At 44.9% G+C, this 19291-nt stretch overlaps 4 protein-coding genes across 4 annotated transcripts; 2 read left to right on the top strand and 2 right to left on the bottom strand.

Annotated features, from left to right (window-relative positions):
- Positions 1–1782: 1782 nt before the first annotated feature.
- LOC102720679 (putative pentatricopeptide repeat-containing protein At4g17915) lies at positions 1783–4792 on the bottom strand. Its single transcript, XM_006647975.3, has 3 exons — positions 2902–4792; positions 2287–2791; positions 1783–2113 (listed from the first exon to the last, which is right to left on the bottom strand). Exon 1 carries the CDS (start codon positions 4698–4700, stop codon positions 3249–3251), a length of 1452 nt encoding a protein of 483 aa, XP_006648038.2. The 5' UTR covers positions 4701–4792; the 3' UTR covers positions 1783–2113; positions 2287–2791; positions 2902–3248.
- Positions 4793–5112: 320 nt separating this feature from the next.
- Positions 5113–8872, top strand: LOC102705604 (zinc finger CCCH domain-containing protein 18). The gene is made up of 4 exons (XM_006649061.3): positions 5113–5378; positions 6155–6466; positions 7249–7309; positions 7575–8872. The coding sequence occupies exons 1-4, from the start codon at positions 5241–5243 to the stop codon at positions 8576–8578; spliced, it is 1515 nt and encodes a 504-aa protein (XP_006649124.2). The 5' UTR covers positions 5113–5240; the 3' UTR covers positions 8579–8872.
- Positions 8873–10568: 1696 nt separating this feature from the next.
- Positions 10569–14242, top strand: LOC102705052 (probable serine incorporator). The gene is made up of 6 exons (XM_006649059.3): positions 10569–10937; positions 11055–11294; positions 12714–12825; positions 12927–13101; positions 13375–13615; positions 13691–14242. The coding sequence occupies exons 1-6, from the start codon at positions 10754–10756 to the stop codon at positions 13981–13983; spliced, it is 1245 nt and encodes a 414-aa protein (XP_006649122.3). The 5' UTR covers positions 10569–10753; the 3' UTR covers positions 13984–14242.
- Positions 14243–14469: 227 nt separating this feature from the next.
- LOC102704781 (protein TIC 55, chloroplastic) lies at positions 14470–17278 on the bottom strand. Its single transcript, XM_040521115.1, has 3 exons — positions 16740–17278; positions 15798–15900; positions 14470–15715 (listed from the first exon to the last, which is right to left on the bottom strand). The coding sequence occupies exons 1-3, from the start codon at positions 17171–17173 to the stop codon at positions 14597–14599; spliced, it is 1656 nt and encodes a 551-aa protein (XP_040377049.1). The 5' UTR covers positions 17174–17278; the 3' UTR covers positions 14470–14596.
- Between the last annotated feature and the right edge of the window lie 2013 nt (positions 17279–19291).

The raw sequence follows: 19291 nt of genomic DNA, 5'->3' as shown, positions 1-19291 counted from the left end.
ACTCTTGGTGGTTGAGAACACCTAAACGGCTAGGCGTCATTCCTAGAGCCGTCAAAGTTCTTGTGGTGCGCCGAGAAAGGTTTGTGAAGGTTGGGTCTCACCTCCGAAAGAAAATAGACACCTCGAGTGAGGGGGAGTGCACGAGTGCAACCCCGAGGAAAGGGTTGTAGAACCCGGCTCAAGTTTGAGCTTCTTAACGGAGAGTACAATCCCTCAATGATTGGAACTTTGATAAAAAGTCTCCGTCTCTACTTGTAATGATATTTCTCTAACTTGTGTTTTTAGCCTTGCTTTTGGTTACCGCGCGTACTCTAGTTGCTGGTTGTGCCAAGACTTAAGGTAGTTTGCTTATCTAAGATTTGGTTGGCTAGATCTACTCATTTCTCGTTCTTGATTTGGTGCTGTCAGAAGTTCCGAAGATCAACGGAACATCCGAAGGCCGACTCATTTCTCGTTCTAAATCTGGTGCTGTCGGAAGTTCCGAAGATCAACGGAACTTCCGAAGGCCGGAAGTTCCGAAGCCCCTGACCGGAACTTCCGAAAGTCTCAGCTTCCGCTTTTTAGATTTAATTTTTAAATCGTCCATTCAGCCCCCCTCTAGGCCTTGATATACTCTTTCACCCTGTCCCATTAGCCAAATATGTCTCCGTTGATAGGAGAATTTTTTTTATTTTTTTAAATCTTTTTAATAAATAATTTTATTACTAGGTCTCGAAGAAAAATATTTTTTATCATATAAACCAACACTGATGTGGTCAAAAAGTTTCTACGGTGAACTTTTTTATTCGAGGTCTAGTAATAAAATTATTTATTAAAAAAATTAAAATTAAAAATTCTCGATAGGGAAAGAGATGATTTGCTTGTGTTGGGTTTTCTGAACAAATAGGGACTGCCCACATAGATAATTCACACGGAGTTAATACAACTTTAAAATTATATTATAGATCCAACAAACATATTTATATTTCATTTGTAATTTGTAAATCTTTGATTCTATTTTTATATTCTTAGATTTCATATATAACTGGTTGTTGTTATTTTTATTAGTATTGTCACGCCCCGACCCTAGGAACCCCTAGGTCGGGCCCGTGCTTTAAAACATCAAGACTTTTCTCACACAACCAACACATGTCTTTTCTGCGCACCTTGTGCTCAGTCACCCATCCCAAGATTGCTCTAGGTCAATCACGCTTAATCTTAGAGTTCCTTTGAGATAAGCTTTTAGAAAAGAAGTTACAACTTGTTGGTATGAGTATCTTTCAAATTCTATTAAGACTTGGGCTGGGATGTTACCAGTATAATTGTATTTTATGTATAACTATATTGATGAATCTATAACGTTGTTATTTGGATCCACCGTAATCTAAAAGTTATTTTTTTTTATTTTAGTCAGATTTCTCGGATGTAATAATTTATAGCATCTAGATTATACGTGGTGACTTATTTAAAAGTTGTGTTTTCATAGATAGATTTGGTAATTTATATGGACAGAAAACAGTTGAAAATAAGCTATTTCCAGATAATTATCAATTTTCAGTTTCTTTTGAAAAAAACTCAATACCGTATCATACGGTGTATACAAAAGTGTGAATTGAGTAGCAGAAACCTTTTGTGGAATTTTTGCTGAAACTCATATATGTGATATTTTAGAATTAGAATCTACCGTCTCCTAACAAAGAGGACGGCTCATCTTCACCTGATATGCCTGTTCCCGAAGTTCTGACGTATGGATTCTATTTCCCAAATCAAGTTAAAATTGGACTGCTTTCGCAAAATTCATGTTGAAGGAATTACATAATAAACGGCTGAATGGTACTCATCTTCTTTTACCATTACTCTCTGATCATCTTCTCTTCAGCGCTTTTAAAGGTTTAGCTGCCTTGAGCTGGGTGTCTATGTAATTCTTAGCCGCTTGGTAGCAGCTGCCCTCAGCCTGTATTGCATCCTCAAAGATGATACCACATCTGTTCCTGGACTGGGCTTCATGCCTTCATACTTCTAATGTATGGATCGGCACGAGCATTCTGGCAAGTGGAGTACATGCCGATGCGTGGATATGATCTGGTGCTGCTCTCAAGTTTATTGACACTCGAAGCAGTCGTTTGAAAACTCCCTGGATCACAGAAAATACTTTCGTAAATCCATCTCGAACATAAATTTGCCATGATATGTAAATTAATTCTCTCTCAACATATCCTTCAAAAATAGCTGGTAGAATGTGACAATAACTATACATTTGGACTAGACCTGCTAATGACTAAAAAACTAAACCGTTTCCAGACCTACCTATGTTAGCAAACTGTACCTCCCAGAACTAATCCAATCCACCAAACATCTCTTGATTGCTACCAACCCAGATCAATCCACTTCTTCAACCGATACCAACCTTTACCTCAATTGAGTTCAATTTTCATATGCCGCCGTGCAAACAATATATGGTGCTCCATCATAAAGAGGTACTCGACTTGTCATCTTGTCAAGTTCAACAGACTGCTCGAGCTTCGCAGCCACTGACATATCAAATTACTGTGAAACGGAAAAATTAAAGGACAGGCAGCACTGCAGCATACCAAAAATATGTTTATCCCCTTGCCATGTTTTTCATTAGCGTATAAAACTTGTAACATGTTAATACTATGACATCTGGTGCACCATAAGAATTAAAGAACAGAACAAAAAAAATGATGAACAAATGAGTTTATGTACAAAACTGCAGCTTTTTGTACGTTTTTTTTAAATTGCTTGCTGTGTGTCGTCTGGTCTGGAGCAACAGATAACTAATCGAATCAATCTGCAATAACCACCCACAAGAGGGTAAATTTAGAATAATTGACTGTGAATGATGATTATAAGAACTAATTTAAGCATAAGATACTTAATTTAAAATAAATATCCTATTACCTTCCCAACAAAATCCAAGGCAACTAGACAAGGTGTACGCCAGTTAGTGCTAGCTTTGTGGACATACTGAGCTGGTACCGTCTGCCAACTAGATGTTTAATTTTATTCTGCTTAGTTTTGACAGTGAAAAAGCTTATTGCATATCACCAGCCTATGGTTATGGTATCTCCAGGAAAAGAGTATCACCACTATCCTTCATTCCTTCTTCTACAGCATGATGTACTGAACCCACCGACCAGATATTTCATCTTTAAACTCCAGCAGGATCATCCAGTCATTTCTCTTGTAAATTGATCGTTCAAATGTTGCAGGATCATCCAACCAAGTTGCAGGAATTTTTTCTTGTATTATGGTCGTAACAGCTTAGCCATATTTAATGCTACCTGGACTTTCCTCAAATCATTTTTAAACCCTGAGCTACGAAGCCCATCAATGACAGCACGCTTTGCAGATGCAAGAACATTATTACCTTCATGCAAGCAGATTCGCAAGAATTTCGATGCCATATGGTACCTACCCACCCTACATAGACCATGGACTAGTGATGTGTAAGTAAAATCATCCTTTAGTTTCATACACTGCAGTAATCTGATAGCTGCATCCACCTCTTGAAGTTTGCAGAGCGCATCAACCAAACAATTGTATGCCACAACATTAGATTGCATGCCCCTCATCTCCATGTAACATAAATGCTTTTCTGCAGCCTCAATATGCCCCATTTTGCACAGCCCGTTAACCAAAATTGCAAATGTGTACTCATCACTCTCCAGGCCGCCATCTTCCATCATGCTCACAAGCTCAAATGCGTCATCCAGCTTCCCTTCTTGGCATCGCATGTGAATAAGCATGTTGTAGCACACACTGTCAAGCCTAGATCCATTTTTCAGCATGAGGTCACAATAGGTATTGGCTTCTTCCATCCGGCCCTTCTTGACCAATGCGCTGATCACTGTGCAGTATGGGAAGACATCAGAAATGCACCCTTTGTCCAGCAATGACAAGAAGGTGTCCAACCCTTGCTGAAACCTACCATACCTAAAGCAGCATTTCATAACTGCTGTGTAAGTGACAACATTTGGGGCATGATCAGTCCTCCCAAGCTCCCTAAGGACCATGCGGGCATAGCCCACCTTGCCTGACCTGCATAGCCCGCTGATCATGGTGTTGTAAGTCACGATGCCCACGGGGAGCCCCGCCCTCTGCAGGTACCTGAACATCCTGTACGCGTTCATCGCATAGCCGGCCCTGAGCATCCCGTCGAGGAGAGTGTTGTAGGTGGTGCCACATGGTGCAATGCCTTTCTCAGCCATATCAGCGAACACCCGGTAGGCATCCTCCGGGTGGCCGGACCGGAACAGGCAGTGCATGAGGGCATTGTAGCTCCAGGAGTCGGGGGCAATCCCCGCCCGGAGCATTTCGTCGAACAGGTCGAGGGCGTGTATCGGGAGCCCGCGGCGTGAGGCGCCGGCGATGAGGGAGTTGTAGGTGACGGTGTCGGGCTCCACCCCAGCCTCCCGCATCCGCCCCATGACGGCGATGCCCGCTTCGAGCCCGGCGGCGCGGCAGTGGGCGGCGAGGAGGGTGTTGTAGGTGACGGCGTCGGGGGGCAGGCCGAGGCGGATGGCATCGACGAGCATGGATTCCGCCAGGGCGAGGCTCCCCCCGCGGCAGAGCGCGGCGAGGCAGACGTTCAACAGCCGCGTCGGCAGCAGCCACCGCCCCCGACCCCGACCCCGAGCCATTGCTCCCGACGCCTTGGAATACCATGCGGGCATACAGCTTGGTTGTTTGATCCCCATGCAGCGTCCCTTCCCCACATTCGCCGAGTCTTGGTCTCTTCTTCGCCTGGAGGAACTCACCAAGACACCACGAGCCTCCAGCACGTCTGCTGCCTTCATCGCCACCAGCAACACAGGCAAGAACCCGGCGCACAACACCGGCTTTGGCTCCGGCGAAGGCGGTCAACGCGGCTCCGAAAACGGCAAGGGCAACGGAAATCGTCGTCGGCGCCGGGGCGGCGGCGCCCACAACGGCGGAGGCGCCCAGGAAGCTGCTGCCGCTGCCGGCTGCCCAAGGCGTACAAGGCGGCGGCAAGCCCCCAGGCGGCAACACGCACTGGCCGTCCCCCCCAGAATCCCTGGGCCGGAACAAAAAGTTCGTCTTCTTCGTGTCAAGGCCCATCAGCCCAAGCCCACATCATCGCGACACGGTACTGACCTCGCGCAGCAGAGAGCGGCCGCTGGCTGGCGTTCCGACCTCCCACCGCCCCCGCCGTCGCATCGGAGGAAGAGCGGGCGGCGGCGGCGGCGGCGGCGATCCAATCCGTCCCGCCGCCACCTATGGCGGGGGGAGAAGGGGAGGACGAGGCGGCGTCGATCGAGCTGCAGCTGGAGCAGCACCTGCAGGAGCAGCGGGCATCCCTCACCGCCGTCGACGAGGCCCTCGCCGCCGACCCCTCGAACGCCGACCTCCTAGAGGTACGGTTCGGTATCACCTCGCTTTGATTAACTCCCAATCCTCCGCGGCCACTGGTCGTTGAAGTTTCGGTTACCCCTGGGCTCCTAAGTTTGACTCCCAAGTTGTGGGGATTTCACGGACTCATGGGCGATCCCCAGATGGTTATGAGTGCAGATGTGCTCCTCGGATTATTGCTCTTATCCATCTCGCGTAGATGTTGGGATTAGGTAGTATATCATCTGTTTCTAGCAATGAGTTGCAACGAGGAGTATTTGGACGATGTTACTTGTTAATTTGGTATGGTTGCTTCGGTCCTTATATGAGAATCATGTGCATTTTGTGAGACATGGCGCTTTTCTGATGTGATTTGTTCATGGATTATGTCATTGGCAGTCAGTATGTCAGCTAATATGAGAAATTAGCTGGAGATGGATGTTAATTCGTGTACATCAGTTTATTTAGATGTCGACTGAACATGTTGAGTCTGATATACCAAGAGCTGAGTGATATTCACATTATAGCTCGCCAGTGGAATACCTGTAGGAAAGATGACTAGTTTCTGCATTTTTGCATTCCTGAGATGTGAATATCTAATTAGGTTTCCGACTTTCCGTAACCAAAAAAAAAAATCTTCAGAGAACAATGTCTAACAAATATTTAGAGAAAGCAGTGGAGCTTTTTTTGACATTTCAGACCATATATTGATATTAGTATATCATAGTCTTTGGTAGTTTTGACTTATATATTCTACACTTCTATTACGCAAATTCTAAGTTACAATGTGTACTGTTTGAAGGTCCATGAGGAACTTCTTGCTGCAATTAAGGATGCAGAGGAGGGACTTCTCCACTTGAAACGCTCTAGGCTAGTGAAACAAATAGATGAAATCTTTCCTAACCAGGAGTCAACATCTAAAGCACCAGAATTTTCTGCTGAGACACTAGATGATGTTGAGCCAGAACCATTGGAGCCACAGGAATTTCCGGTTGGATCTAAGTGTAGATTCAGGCACAAAGACGGGCGCTGGTATAATGGATGTATTATAGGACTTGAAGGCTCAAGTGATGCAAGGATATCATTTCTGACACCCACGTCTGAAAACATGTTGGTGAGTACTGCCATTGGATCTATCATTTTTATAAATATATTTTTCCCTTTTGAGTTGTAGCACTCATGGTTCCTATTAAACCCTACACTTAACCCTCTACCTGCCAGTATGTTTGTTAACTTGCTATTTTATCTATTTGGATTAATGGTACTCCAGCTACTTTGAAGTGGATTGTTATTTGTCAGTATTTACTATTTTTTCTACTTTTCTCTTCCTTGATATATAATGACGCCGGCACATAGGAGATACATCATATGACCTGTGTGGTTATTTTGCTGAATGGCCTTGGATAGGTTCATGGCCTAACAGCTTAAGGAAATAAGTTCCAATTTTATCAACACAAGTCCATACTGGGCTGCCGAGCTGGGTACTGTTGTTAATGGGGTTATTCCTGTGTTTATTTTAAGCTCTTCTCTGTGAGCGGTTGCTGAAGTTCTCTCCAAAGCAACTCAGCAATACATGTTTTATTTTATTTTTTATTAAAACCATGTGTGCATTGCGCATATGCTAGTATTTTATTTTGCAATGAAGCCATATGGCCATCTGCTCTGAAATAAACCTTGTAGCAAAGCTTGAGAGTGTCCCCCTATCCTCTTGCATTGCACCACCAATGTATATACATGAATAAATGGGATTGAGGGGGAGACCCTTAAAAGGTCACAGGTGGGTACCATTCACTCTCCATCAACCATATCTTTCTATTGGTTGATAGGAATGTAATGGGCAGAACGAAAGGTTCATTGTTACCAGCAAATAAACTAATCAATCTGCTCATAGTGCAGATGTGCAAGTTCTTTCTCCAGCAACGATGTCGGTTTGGTAGTAACTGCCGCTTGTCCCATGGTATGTAAATGCTTATTTTGCCCTTCAAAGGGAAAGATTGTTTGCCCCTACAAATGTGCTTTGACATTGAGCTCTTGTTCCATTGCCTTTCATGTGAAGCAATAAATACACCATGTAATGGTGTCGACTTCATATGATGGATTGTTCCTTCAAATGGTTGACATTGCAATTTTTTTTGTGAACATTGTATTCATCCACAAATTTACTTCTTTCTGTTTTCCTAGATATAATATGTAAAATGTCATAATCCAAAGTTTATCCTCAGGTATTGTAATTCCTACTCTGTCCTTGAGGCAATTCACTCCGACTAGATGGCAACAGTCCTTGGTAGGGTCCAGCATACTGGCTGCTTCTGGGCATCATTCTGGCCTTTGGAGAAGAGCCGAGCTTGAGTCATGGGATGATGATCTGAATCTTGGTCATATTGTTTTTCAAGATGATGGGAGTTCTGCAAGGCTTCCCAGTGATTCTCTTTCTATCTCAGAATATGCTGATGTGAGCGATGAAGATGGTGAAGGAAGCTCAAGCGAGGAAGGATCTGATTTCAGTGAGAATGGAGATCAAGAGGATGATTCTGTCCATCAGGGTCTCGGCCTTTTGGAATCCAAAAATTTAAGTGGTGTTCAGACTGAGACTGCGATCTTTGCAAAGTGGGAGCATCATACCAGGGGCGTTGCCTCCAAAATGATGGCAAAAATGGGGTACCGAGAGGGAATGGGTCTAGGTGCATCTGGCCAAGGCATGCTCGATCCAATCCCAGTTAAGGTACTGCCCCCAAAGCAATCTCTTGATCATGCTGTGGCTGCAAGTGAGGTTAATGATAGTGTAGGGCCTGGAAAAAAGCGCAGTCGGGGTGGGAAAAGAAAGCGTGAAAAGAAGTTTGCAGAACAGGCAAGGGCTGCTAAGGCTGAAGAAGAGGAGAGGTCTGTCTTCAGCTTTATCAATAGTCAACTAGTGGCTCAAGATGTTGCAGAAGGTTCAGCCATGAAATCTAAAAAGGACTCATCTGGTGAGGCAATTGGACATTCTAAGAAGGAAGACAGAAAATCCTTGCTTGCATACGACGACGAAGTGAAGGAACTTAGGAGCCGTGTTGAGAAGCTAGAAGAAATGATGGAGCGAAACCGCAAGGACAAGGCATTCTACGAAGCAGCTTTGAAGAAACTGGAACAAACCCGAAAAGCTCTGGCTGATGCTGAAGCAACCCATGCTTCAGCAACCAACGCAGTTGCTAGAAAGGAGAAAGAGAAGAAGTGGTTGAAATTCTGATGTTAATTTGATGTATCAATTTACATCTATCTATGTCCATTGTAATGCTTAAAGATTGTCCTGAGGCAACTTCAGATTGCTTGCTTCTCTCATGTCTTACAGTGTATGTAATGTTTTAGGAGCTTTGTTGTAGCTTTGTAGGGAAGAGGTAGAGTGTGATAGCTAGATTGGTCCATCAGGAGTTCAGAACCATATTCTTTCGAAGTTTTGAACTCGCAAACTTACACCGATCATTTTGATATCTATTCTGTTCTATGGAAGTTGATGATGATACGTTGATATCATGTCTTAACTTTGCTTGGGCTCATTTGAAACGCATGATTTTAAAAATATATGAAATACGGAAAAAAAACGCATGAATGAGATGTCATAGCTTTAGAGAGAGAAGTGAGAGTTTCCCACGCATGAGTTTGGATGGATTCTAAAGAGGAGAGACAAAGGAGTAGAAAAGATGCATGGCCGCTTTCGACTTGTTAAAGAAAAAATATAATGAGATTGGAGCCCATCTACGATCGTGGTGTCTAAGGGTAACAAAAGGCTCTTATTATCATCTCTATAGTTGCATGCTTGCTGATATGGAAGAGAGATGATATGAGAGAGAAAAATGGCTATTTTGTATGGAGTCAGCAAAACATCGACTTTTGACGCATAAAATGAGGAAACAACTAGAAAATCTGCTTTATACGTATGCTGACTCTATTTTCTGCTTTGTACGTGTGCTGACTCTAATCAGAGACGTTGATCAGATAAAGTGTAAACCAGGAATTAATTAGCCTGTAATTACGAAGAGTTAGTTTAAAAGATTGTTCTTTATATGAGAAGTTTTTCTTGTTAACATTTTGAGATAGAGTCCATAGTAAACTCTACCATCGAACATGCCCTAATAGAGTCATATGTTAGTAATAAATATAAGCCAAGACTTAAATTGCAAACTTAAAAATTTGGTGTTTTTTTATCGTATTTTATTTTTCCACCTGGCTTTTAGATTGCTAATAATATGCATATAAAGTTTTATTCATAAATCATTTTTTATTTATAAATATGCCGTTTGACTTTTCCTAAATAAGTCAAGCAATCACCCTTTGTACTTTACCACCCCCACCACCTATGTCGATTTTTTTTTACAAATTACTTTATGTGCTTGAATTTTATAAAAAAACCTTCTATATATTATTAATATATTATTTCATCTCTATAATACAAGCTTACCGTGCAAGCTATTGGTAAGAATAAAATTGTTTGAAAAATTTCAGGGCCTCTTCGTTTCAAATGATTTTTACAGAAAAACTGGAGGAATTGAACTGTTTCCTCTGAAATTCATGTAAAATTTCTGTGAAACAAAGAGACCTTCATAATTAACTTAACTAGTTCCAAAATACTGCATAGTTTGTTTTATCTAGCAAACCACTGTGTACCTATCTAGTATGAAAAAAGTAATGGTAACAACATGTTAACAATAATTTTCTTTTATAAAATCCTGTCATAACACACTAGCAGTATACTACTATGCTAAAATTCTATAAAAATAAAGCATATAAAGCAATCCAAAGGAATTTAGTAACCTTGAATACTATGCTCCAAACAACAATCTAGCTAGAATATTTTTCAAAGGATTTGATTCTTTTATAATTCCCACTATAATACTTTAGTCCAAATGAGTTGATGCCTTGATCAATTTTTAGCGCCATTGATTGATACAGTAGTTGACCGACTCTGTGTTCCTCTAGATTTTTCTCACGTTTATAAAATCAAATTTTAATTTTTATAATAACTAATTTCATCTTTTATATCATTAAATATCTATTTTTTTAAAAAAATCAAATAACCTTTATCTTCCGCATCCTGAACAAACGTAGCCGACAGCTGACTCGGTCTCCTGTTTGGCCGGGGTGGTCCGGTCCAACCCAACCCAACCGGCCCGGCGGCCACCCACTCCGTAACGGAAAAGAAAAAAAAAAAGGAAAAACAAAAATCGGACCGGCTTCCTTGCCTCTTCTCTTCCGTCCCCTCCTCCTCACGCGTTCCCCCAAATCCTCCCCTCGAGAGTTCGCAGAAATCCCCAATTCCGAAGAAGCCGCTGCCGCCGCCGCCGCCTTCGCCCACCGATCGATTCGATCTTATCGCACCGCCGCCGCCGCCGCCGCCGCCAGAAGGGAGGACGACCACCGGGCAGCCATGTGGGCGGCGTCGTGCCTGGCGTCGTGCTGCGCCGCGTGCGCGTGCGAGGCGTGCCGGACGGCGGTCGGCAGCATCGGCCGCCGCTCCGCCCGCATCGCCTACTGCGGCCTCTTCGCGCTCTCCCTCTTCGCCTCCTGGGCGCTCCGCGAGGTCGCGGCGCCCCTCCTCCAGTCCATCCCATGTGCGTACATGCTACCCGCCTCGTCGCCTCGTCGCCTCTCCCCCTTCTCCCCCGATTCAGTTCGATTTTCTCTCGAATCGATCGAATTTATCATGGCGCGTATTCCTCTCTGTGCAGGGATTAACCACTTCCACAAGACGCCGGACCGCGAGTGGTTCGAGACCGATGCCGTGCTTAGGGTTAGCCTCGGCAACTTCGTCTTCTTCACCATCCTCGCCATCATCATGGCTGGCATCAAGGACCAGAAGGACCCCCGCGACAAGATACACCATGGTGGCTGGATGGCCAAGATATTCTGCTGGGTTGTCATCGTCTTCCTTATGTTCTTCGTGCCTAACGGTGTCGTTAGCTTCTATGGTGAGCCCCTTTCACCTTGCACTGTGTACCATCAATTCATCGCATATGATGTGTTGCATTTATTGAACGGGATTTTGGAGACACCGCAAGGACATTTTATTGGAAGATGTTAGCCCTAATATCAATAAAAGTAGTATATCTGTATATGATAATTCATAAAAGAATAAACGATAGGATTAACCAAAGGTGTCGTCAATACTTTTAAGAGGGAAAAGGTGGGAGCTGGAGAGTAGGAGTTTCCCAATGCATGCATTTCACTTTTGATACCCTGTTCTAGAAGATTTTTCTGGAAAAAGGATGTTCCTATTAGTCTGAGTAAGTTCTAAGCTGGAATAGTTTCAGATACTAGCTAAATGTCCAAATGCTTGTGCTTTGTTACGGATAAATATGAATTATATGGCTTGCTAGTACTGTTTGGAACAAATTAATTCTGAGGTTTTTACGACAATTCATCCCTATAGATATCTTTTGCATGATAAACTTGTATTTTAGAGATGAAATAAGCGCGAATCAATATGTAGAATTATTTCATAATATTAAAGCACATGAAGAGGTAGTTGATAAAAAATAATATATAGCAAACTTAGTGGATGGCAGATTCATTACCACTATCATTGCCTTCTCTTAGAAGAGTATGATCATTAAAGTAAATGTGAATTGCAGACCGACTAATTTGCAAAAATATTACTTGGATGTATGGGTTATGCATTATCAAGAGAAGTTTTGAAACTACATGAACAATAAGTTTCTCAGCTTCTACAGCAATTGTAGCCTGTTGGTAGACATATTGCAGTGATCTCCAATGGTCCAATGTCGTTTTCAAGAGGCATGTGTCCCTGTGGTTGAGTATTTTGAAACAGAGAAATGAAATTGTGTCAGAAAAGCTGTTAGTGCCATTGTTGCATTTGCGTGTGCCTATATTTGACCTGTATTCCACTGGTCCTTTCAAGTGTCCATGTATTTTGAAACAGACATGGAACAAAGTGGATGCTGATATCTGCTCCAGCTTTTTAGTTCTATGAGATACACCATCAATTACTGATATTATTCTTGTTTATTGGTAATAAAAAAACATGAGTTGGTAGCATGGTCATTGGTGATCGGTTGATATGTATAGTACTCGATAAGCTTGCTGCTGCTGTAACTTCTAGTCTGATTTCCAAGTTACCACATACCAGATTGATACCCTCTGCTGCTTCTTAAACAGTTTTGAGCCGTCAATCTGTTTTGCATGGAGCTATGGGCCTGATCGGCTGCTGTGGCTGCGTCTAAGCAGAACAGCTGCAACCAGCTGCATGAAGCAGCCGAGCAGACGTACATATCATCAGCTTAGATGTCATGTTACTTTGTTTTTCCTATTGGAGTCTGTGCTTCCTTGTTCTAAGTTGCCGATCCTTACTCAGTTATTTGTATTTGCAGAATCAATTTCCAAGTTTGGATCTGGACTGTTCCTCCTTGTTCAGGTTGTTCTTTTGTTGGACTTTGTGCATGGGTGGAACGAGAACTGGGTTGCCAAGGATGAACAGTTCTGGTTGGTACCTCTTTCCCCTTGTTTACCTTCAGGTTCTATTAGTGTAGTGTGAGCTTCTGTTTATTAAATTCTTTTATTAATTCTTCTGTTTATTACTGCAGGTACATGGCTCTATTGGTTGTCTCAGTTGTCTGTTACATCGGTGCATTCTCTTTTTCGGGTCTGCTCTTTCACTGGTTCACTCCATCTGGACATGACTGCGGACTCAATATGTTCTTCATCGTCTTCACATTGATTCTTGTTTTCGTTTTTGCTATTGTTGCGCTGCACCCAAAGGTATTTTCTTCTGGCCTGCTCTGTCTCATTATGAGATATACAGAGTAACATAGTCTATGTAAACTTGATCGTTGGCAATATGTAGTCCATAGTTTGATCATGAAAACCTGTTGGAAATGTTTCTCTGCATTATGATTTGTTTGTGCAAGATCTGCTATGGGTCTGTTTTTTGAGTTATAGCTATTATGCCCACATGCTATTGCTACAAAATTTTCTGTTAATAGTTGCCTGCTTATAACAATGATGAATGGATTCTTTTTACGATTTTGACAGATCAATGGTAGCTTGCTGCCAGCATCAGTTATCGCCCTCTACTGCACCTATTTGTGCTACAGTGGACTTTCCAGTGAGCCAAGGGATTATGAATGCAATGGACTGCACAATCACTCCAAAGCTGTGTCAACTGGTAGCCTTTCATTGGGATTGCTAACCACCATCCTTTCTGTTGTCTACTCGGCTGTCCGTGCTGGCTCTTCCGCAACTGTGCTCTCAGCCCCAGACTCACCACGTGCTGGTTAGATTGCGCTCTCTATCTACTGAACTAATGTTCCATATTTATGTGTAGATAATCATGTTTTCCTTTGTTCAGGTGCCGACAAGCCATTGCTTCCTTTCAGTAAGGCAGATGAGGAAGCGGAAAAGAAGGATGTGCCAAGGCCTGTGACATACTCCTACTCGTTCTTCCACCTCATCTTCTCCTTGGCAAGCATGTACTCCGCGATGCTCTTGACTGGCTGGTCAACCTCAGTTGGTGAGAGCGGAAAGCTTGTTGATGTTGGGTGGCCATCGGTTTGGGTCAGGATTGCAACCCAGTGGGCAACGGCAGGTCTGTACATCTGGTCCCTTGTCGCTCCACTCCTCTTCCCTGACAGGGAGTTCTAGATCAACCAACGTTAGTGCTTAAATGCTGTGAATGCATCCTTTTGGAGCATCTATCTTGTGTGCTGTTATATCTTAGCCGTCTCTTGCGGTGTGGTCTGTAATATATAATCCGTGAGCAAACCCGTGGCAAGAAGTCCCAGTTCATGTGATGGTTATCGAGTCTGTCCACGTAATAACGTGAGACCAGGCATTATGCCGGTATTTTAACTGTGAAATTTGGTTACTTTGTATGTATATATATTGGAGTTGGTTTGCCTCATCTTGATGTTTCCGTTGACTTATTTTATCATATTTGACCATTATTTCTTGTTAAAAGAATTTGTGCAAATACTTAAAATTTTAAGTTGGGGTTAAAACACATTTAGTAGTAATTCTAATCACAACAAAATAAATAATAGTCACATAAATTTTTTAATGAGATAAATGATTAAATGTTTTTTTAAAAAAGTTACTACAAATTGCATTGTGGCATTCAAGGCAAGCAAGCATCACTCATAACAAAACTATACTATCAATAACTGAACGTCTTTACTCATGTAAGGATACAAATATACAAGAACAAAACAAAGAAATATCTACCGTTCTACTACATTGCTACTACAGTATGTACCATTTACAGTCTCCTGTGTGTCCTAATAAAATTGGTCGTGATAAGAGAAAGCACCCAGTTACAGGCGTACGACGCCGCGGCCAGCGCCGCCGCGGACGCCAGCAAGACGGCCTTCCACTGCCTCGTCGCCGCCAGGACGGCCGCGGCCACGGCCGCCGCGGCGAGGACGGCGAAGGCGTTCTTGAGGGAGGTGTACTTCTTGACGGTGTCCCTGCACCCCTTGCAGTGCACGACGTGGCGGAAGTACCTGTTGGTCGGGTTGGGCGCGTGCGTCGTGCCGACGCCGCCCTTGGCCGGGAACGACGCGGAGATGCCGGCGACGGCCCCCGCCGGCGCCTGCTCGACGACGGCCGGCACCGGCGGCGGCGACAGCGTGCTGTGCCCGAAGTAGTAGGGCATGCCGTGGCCCGCCCTGTCCATCCACCTCCGGTACTCCGCCACCCAGGTGTCCGACGACCGGAGGTTGAGGTAGAGCTCCTTGGTGGGCACCTTCTCCCGGAGCAGCACCTCGTTCTGCGACGAGAGGAACCCCATGTCCTGCTCGAACACCTTGCAGGCGTTCTGGTGCAGGTACCACGGCGGGAGCACCATGGCGAGCGGCGACCTCGCCGTGGAGCCGAAGCGCACGAGGAGCATCGACTTCCCCTGGCCGGCGGGCCGGCAGAGGAAGTGCGCCGAGAAGCACTGCTCCCTGCCGTCCTTGTCGACGAACTCGAGCGTGTTGGTGAGCACGCAGGGCGCCTCGAAGCGGAGCAGGTTGCGCAGGTGCGGCGTCCGCTGCCGCCCCCAGTACCCGGCAAACCCGCGCGGCGTGCGCTCGGTGACCTCGAAGAAGAGCGGCTGCGCGTCCTCCCGCTTCGCCGTCCAGTCGGTGCGGTCGTGCGAGATGGGCACGTGCGCCGGGTCCATGAGGTTCTCCAGCAGGATGGAGTGGTCGTAGGGGAGCTCGTGCACCGTCGACAGGTCGCTGAACCCCGGCCGCGCGTACGGCTCGAACCACGGCAGCTTCTTCTCCTCCGGCGGGCTCGACTCCGACATCCACACCCACACCACGCCCTGCGACTCCCGCACCTCGTAGCTGCGCGCGCACGCGTTCTTCGGGATCTTCGCGCCATCAGGCAGCTGCGGTACCAGACGCAGACGTCGCACGTTAAGGCGGCAAAGTTTCCTGCTTTCTTTTGCACACACACTTGCTGCTACTAACCTGTGGAATCTTGACGCACTTGCCCTGCCCGTCGAACTGCCACCCATGGTACAGGCACTCCAGCTTGCCGTCGACGAGCTGCCCTTCTGACAGCTTCGCTAACCTGATCAATAGATCAACACGATAGCTTGGATATGTTAGGAAAAAATTAGCAAATACAGGAGCGGACCTAGCTCAAAAATCGAGCAGGAGCACCTTATTAGCATTGTTAGTGTGCTGAAATTTTTTTATTTAATTACATACTAGTAATACACTAATTATTAAATTTGAGTGGGCCTTATACTCTAGATCTGCCCCTGAGCAAATAAACGATGAACATAATAGATCAATCACATAAGACACGAGATTTAATGTCGAAAACCCTCCTAAAGTAGAAGAGGAAAATCATGGACGTCGGTCCACAAACATCTTCACTATATCGGGATAAACTTACAACACCGCAACAGCACACGGCCCAATAGGCCACTTCGCCTCCGCTTCGCTTTGTCGAAATCGAACTTTTTTATACTAGTACAAATGAATTTAGATCATAACTCTACGGGATAAAGTTTGAAGAATCTTGATTTGTTTTCTGTTAGTATTGTGGATCATCTACGAATTGGCAAGATGATCTACTCCTGATCAACGGAGTAAAATGCACATTTTTATCCCATGCATTTCAGGGAGAACCAGTTCGGTGCGCTCCAGATGCCAAAGGCAATGGGAGTTCATTAGAACGTTTGTGCTTTGTCTTTTCACTAAATCGATCTATCAACGTGAAATTCTAGATTCTTCAGCTCCATCGCTAAATCTTGTAGCATGAGCTATTTACTGATATCAGTTAAACTGTTAAAGCAGTGGCAACATGTACAGTGAGGTAACACTCTAACACGTATAAAAAACGATCATTTTGCGTATTCTGAAGAAGAGGGGAAAAAAAAGGGAAGCTGCATGGAGAGGCACCTGTGGGGGCACCGGTCCTCGTGGCAGCGGAGCTCGCCGCCGGCGTCGCGGTAGAGCACGAGCTGCCGGTCGAACACGGTGAGCGGCAGCGCGGCGTCGTCGGGCACCTCCTTGGTCAGGTACAGCGGGTACCACTCCTCCCTCCAGTCGTACCTCCCCCCGGCGCCGCTCGCCGCCTCGTCCTCCCCTTCCTTGGGCAGCAGCACGCCGTCCTCCTGCACCACCGCCGCCCAGCAGAGCCCCACGAGCCGCCGCCGCTGCCGCTGCCGCCTCCTCCCAGCCCCACCTCCCGTCCACCGCACGCCGCCATGTCGTCCCGCCGCCGCCGGGTTGCTCCTGACGCGGCGAGAAGGAGTCGCGGCGGCGGCGGCGCGGGGGAGGAGCAGGAGAGAGAAGGGCAACGTCGTGGCGGCGGCGGGAGGCGGCGTCGTCATGTGTGCGGGTGTGGATCAGTGGATGTCTTGCTCGGCGATCGATTTGGTTGGTGGTGGAGAGAGCTCGCTTGATATCTCACCACGTGAATACGCAAACCAGTGAGGCGCGCGCACACGACACTCCCGCGGTCTCGCTAGTACACTTCGCCGTCGGTCTCCCTCGCGCTGCAGGCCACTTGGCAAGCACACGCATACGCACACGCAACATCCTCGCCACCTCAGCCCTAAGCTACGTTGACAGCTATACTTGGGAGTACCTGCAACCTCATCTTTACAATTATTCTTATGCTTATAAGTAAAAATTTAAATAACCTTAAATTTAAAGTTGATTTTGAGACTTTTTTCATCAAAATTTATCAATCAATATTAATTTTTAGATCGCTAAAAATACGTACATATAATTTTATTATAATTTATTTTTATTTATAAATATGTTGTCAAAGAATCATCCCTTTTAGCTTAGGGCCACTCTGGCTAACTAGGGAAGTGATTTCACATTCACTAAACGATCTATGCTATTATGGCTGCGTTCGTCCCCCTCTAAGTTAACTTATCTCCTCGTTTTCCACGCGCATGTTTCCCGAACTGTTAAACGTGTATTTTTTGTAAAAATTTTCTAGAGAAAAGTTGTTTTAAAAAATCATATTAATCTATGTTATATTTTTTTAATAATTAATTAATTATATACTAATCTATTACTATGTTTTCCGTGCCAGGGTAAGTTAACTTACCCCATTCAAACGAACACAGCCTATATATGTTATTAGTATATGCTGCCTCTGCACTTGGATCCTACTGCCTCTGCACTTAAATACAAGAGATTCTCAACATAGATATAAACAAGTACATTCTAGACTGAGGGAGTGCTACCTAACTACCAATGTTTCGAGTTGAATCACCCCTCCAATTAATGCTACTATTGGCTTTCCAATTAGCAACTGTATCCATGATCTCCTTCAAGTACTGGTTTATTGGTTTATTGCTGCCCTCCTGCCATTGCTCTCTCCTCAACCTTTGCCTTTGCCCTTCCTCCTCCGCCATCCCCGATCATCTCCTCTACTTTGTTATTGTCCCACGCTCTCCTTCCCACTTAAGCAGTTAGGGCAGTGGGGCATATACATCATGTCCATATATATGGAAGTAGGGCAGGAAGGGATGGAGCCATTGAGAACAGCGTTGTTGGTCCACCGTCTCACCTCCACCTCTAGCTCTTCCTCTGTAACTGTCTCCGTGGATCCAAAGCTCGACGGAGGTAGGACGGGCAACTACAATGCATTAAGGACAATGATATGGTGGATACTTGTGAGTTAGATTATAGAGTGGAACCTCTCCATCTCCGTCCTCCATAATTGTCCCAATTTATCCAGACGGACCTTGATGAAGAAGGTATGAGAAAACCACGACCCACCGACGGTTGCCCAAGTGCGAGAGGCTCTCCACTCTCGGCACCCATCATCTTTCTGTTTTGTCATCACACACACAAGTCACATGCTTCACCACCATGCGTCCAACTCCCTCGATGTCAACAGATCACCACTGCCATCATGCACATAGTAAATGAACCGGACCAGGATTGACCCACTCTGGTCATTGGCTCTTATAAATGTAACATAGGAGTAGTTGTTTAGAAAAGTAGGGATGGGCACATGTCCGCTCACGGTTAATTCGTAAGTTCAAATAAAATGTATTGCCAACCACAAATTATTGACTCATCGGTCCATACTCATCACTGTGGGAAGTAACATATGATTAAATTAGGAAGGCATGTGCGGAAGGATCAAGTTGGACCGCCTCTTCCTCTGCTTAATTCTCAGTTAGCCGAGATCATTGCCTAACAGGCCCAATCAGTGAGATTTGAATGTGGGGTCGTCGTTCACAAGGACAGAAAAGAGGAGGGTATTGTCATGTGTCCCATGGACTACACGGCAATTCGATCGCACAGACTTGTCAAAAAGGTGAAGTAAATGGGTTCACTATGCGGTGGCAGGCCCAGACAAACACGGCATGGCCCAGCACATGACCAACCCGGCCCAGACCTCATCATTGCTCCATCAACTATTACTACGACTAGCAAAAAAATGGATGCAACTTTTACCTTTTGCCTTCACCAATGGCACC

Source organism: Oryza brachyantha, chromosome 2, assembly GCF_000231095.2.
Source record: "Oryza brachyantha chromosome 2, ObraRS2, whole genome shotgun sequence".
NCBI lineage: Eukaryota > Viridiplantae > Streptophyta > Magnoliopsida > Poales > Poaceae > Oryza > Oryza brachyantha.
This window is presented reverse-complemented; position numbering and strand designations above follow the sequence as displayed.

Coding starts and splice junctions, on each gene's coding strand:
- LOC102704781 (XM_040521115.1), bottom strand. CDS start 17,173: ATGACGACGCCGCCTCCCGCCGCCGCCACGACGTTGCCCTTCTCTCTC. Junction 15,901..16,739: donor GAGGACCGGTGCCCCCACAG/GTGCCTCTCCAT, acceptor TCTATTGATCAG/GTTAGCGAAGCTGTCAGAAG. Junction 15,716..15,797: donor AGTGCGTCAAGATTCCACAG/GTTAGTAGCAGC, acceptor CTGGTACCGCAG/CTGCCTGATGGCGCGAAGAT.
- LOC102720679 (XM_006647975.3), bottom strand. CDS start 4,700: ATGGGGATCAAACAACCAAGCTGTATGCCCGCATGGTATTCCAAGGCG.
- LOC102705604 (XM_006649061.3), top strand. CDS start 5,241: ATGGCGGGGGGAGAAGGGGAGGACGAGGCGGCGTCGATCGAGCTGCAG. Junction 6,467..7,248: donor CCACGTCTGAAAACATGTTG/GTGAGTACTGCC, acceptor CTCATAGTGCAG/ATGTGCAAGTTCTTTCTCCA. Junction 7,310..7,574: donor TAACTGCCGCTTGTCCCATG/GTATGTAAATGC, acceptor GTTTATCCTCAG/GTATTGTAATTCCTACTCTG.
- LOC102705052 (XM_006649059.3), top strand. CDS start 10,754: ATGTGGGCGGCGTCGTGCCTGGCGTCGTGCTGCGCCGCGTGCGCGTGC. Junction 13,102..13,374: donor TTGTTGCGCTGCACCCAAAG/GTATTTTCTTCT, acceptor CGATTTTGACAG/ATCAATGGTAGCTTGCTGCC. Junction 13,616..13,690: donor CCCAGACTCACCACGTGCTG/GTTAGATTGCGC, acceptor TCCTTTGTTCAG/GTGCCGACAAGCCATTGCTT.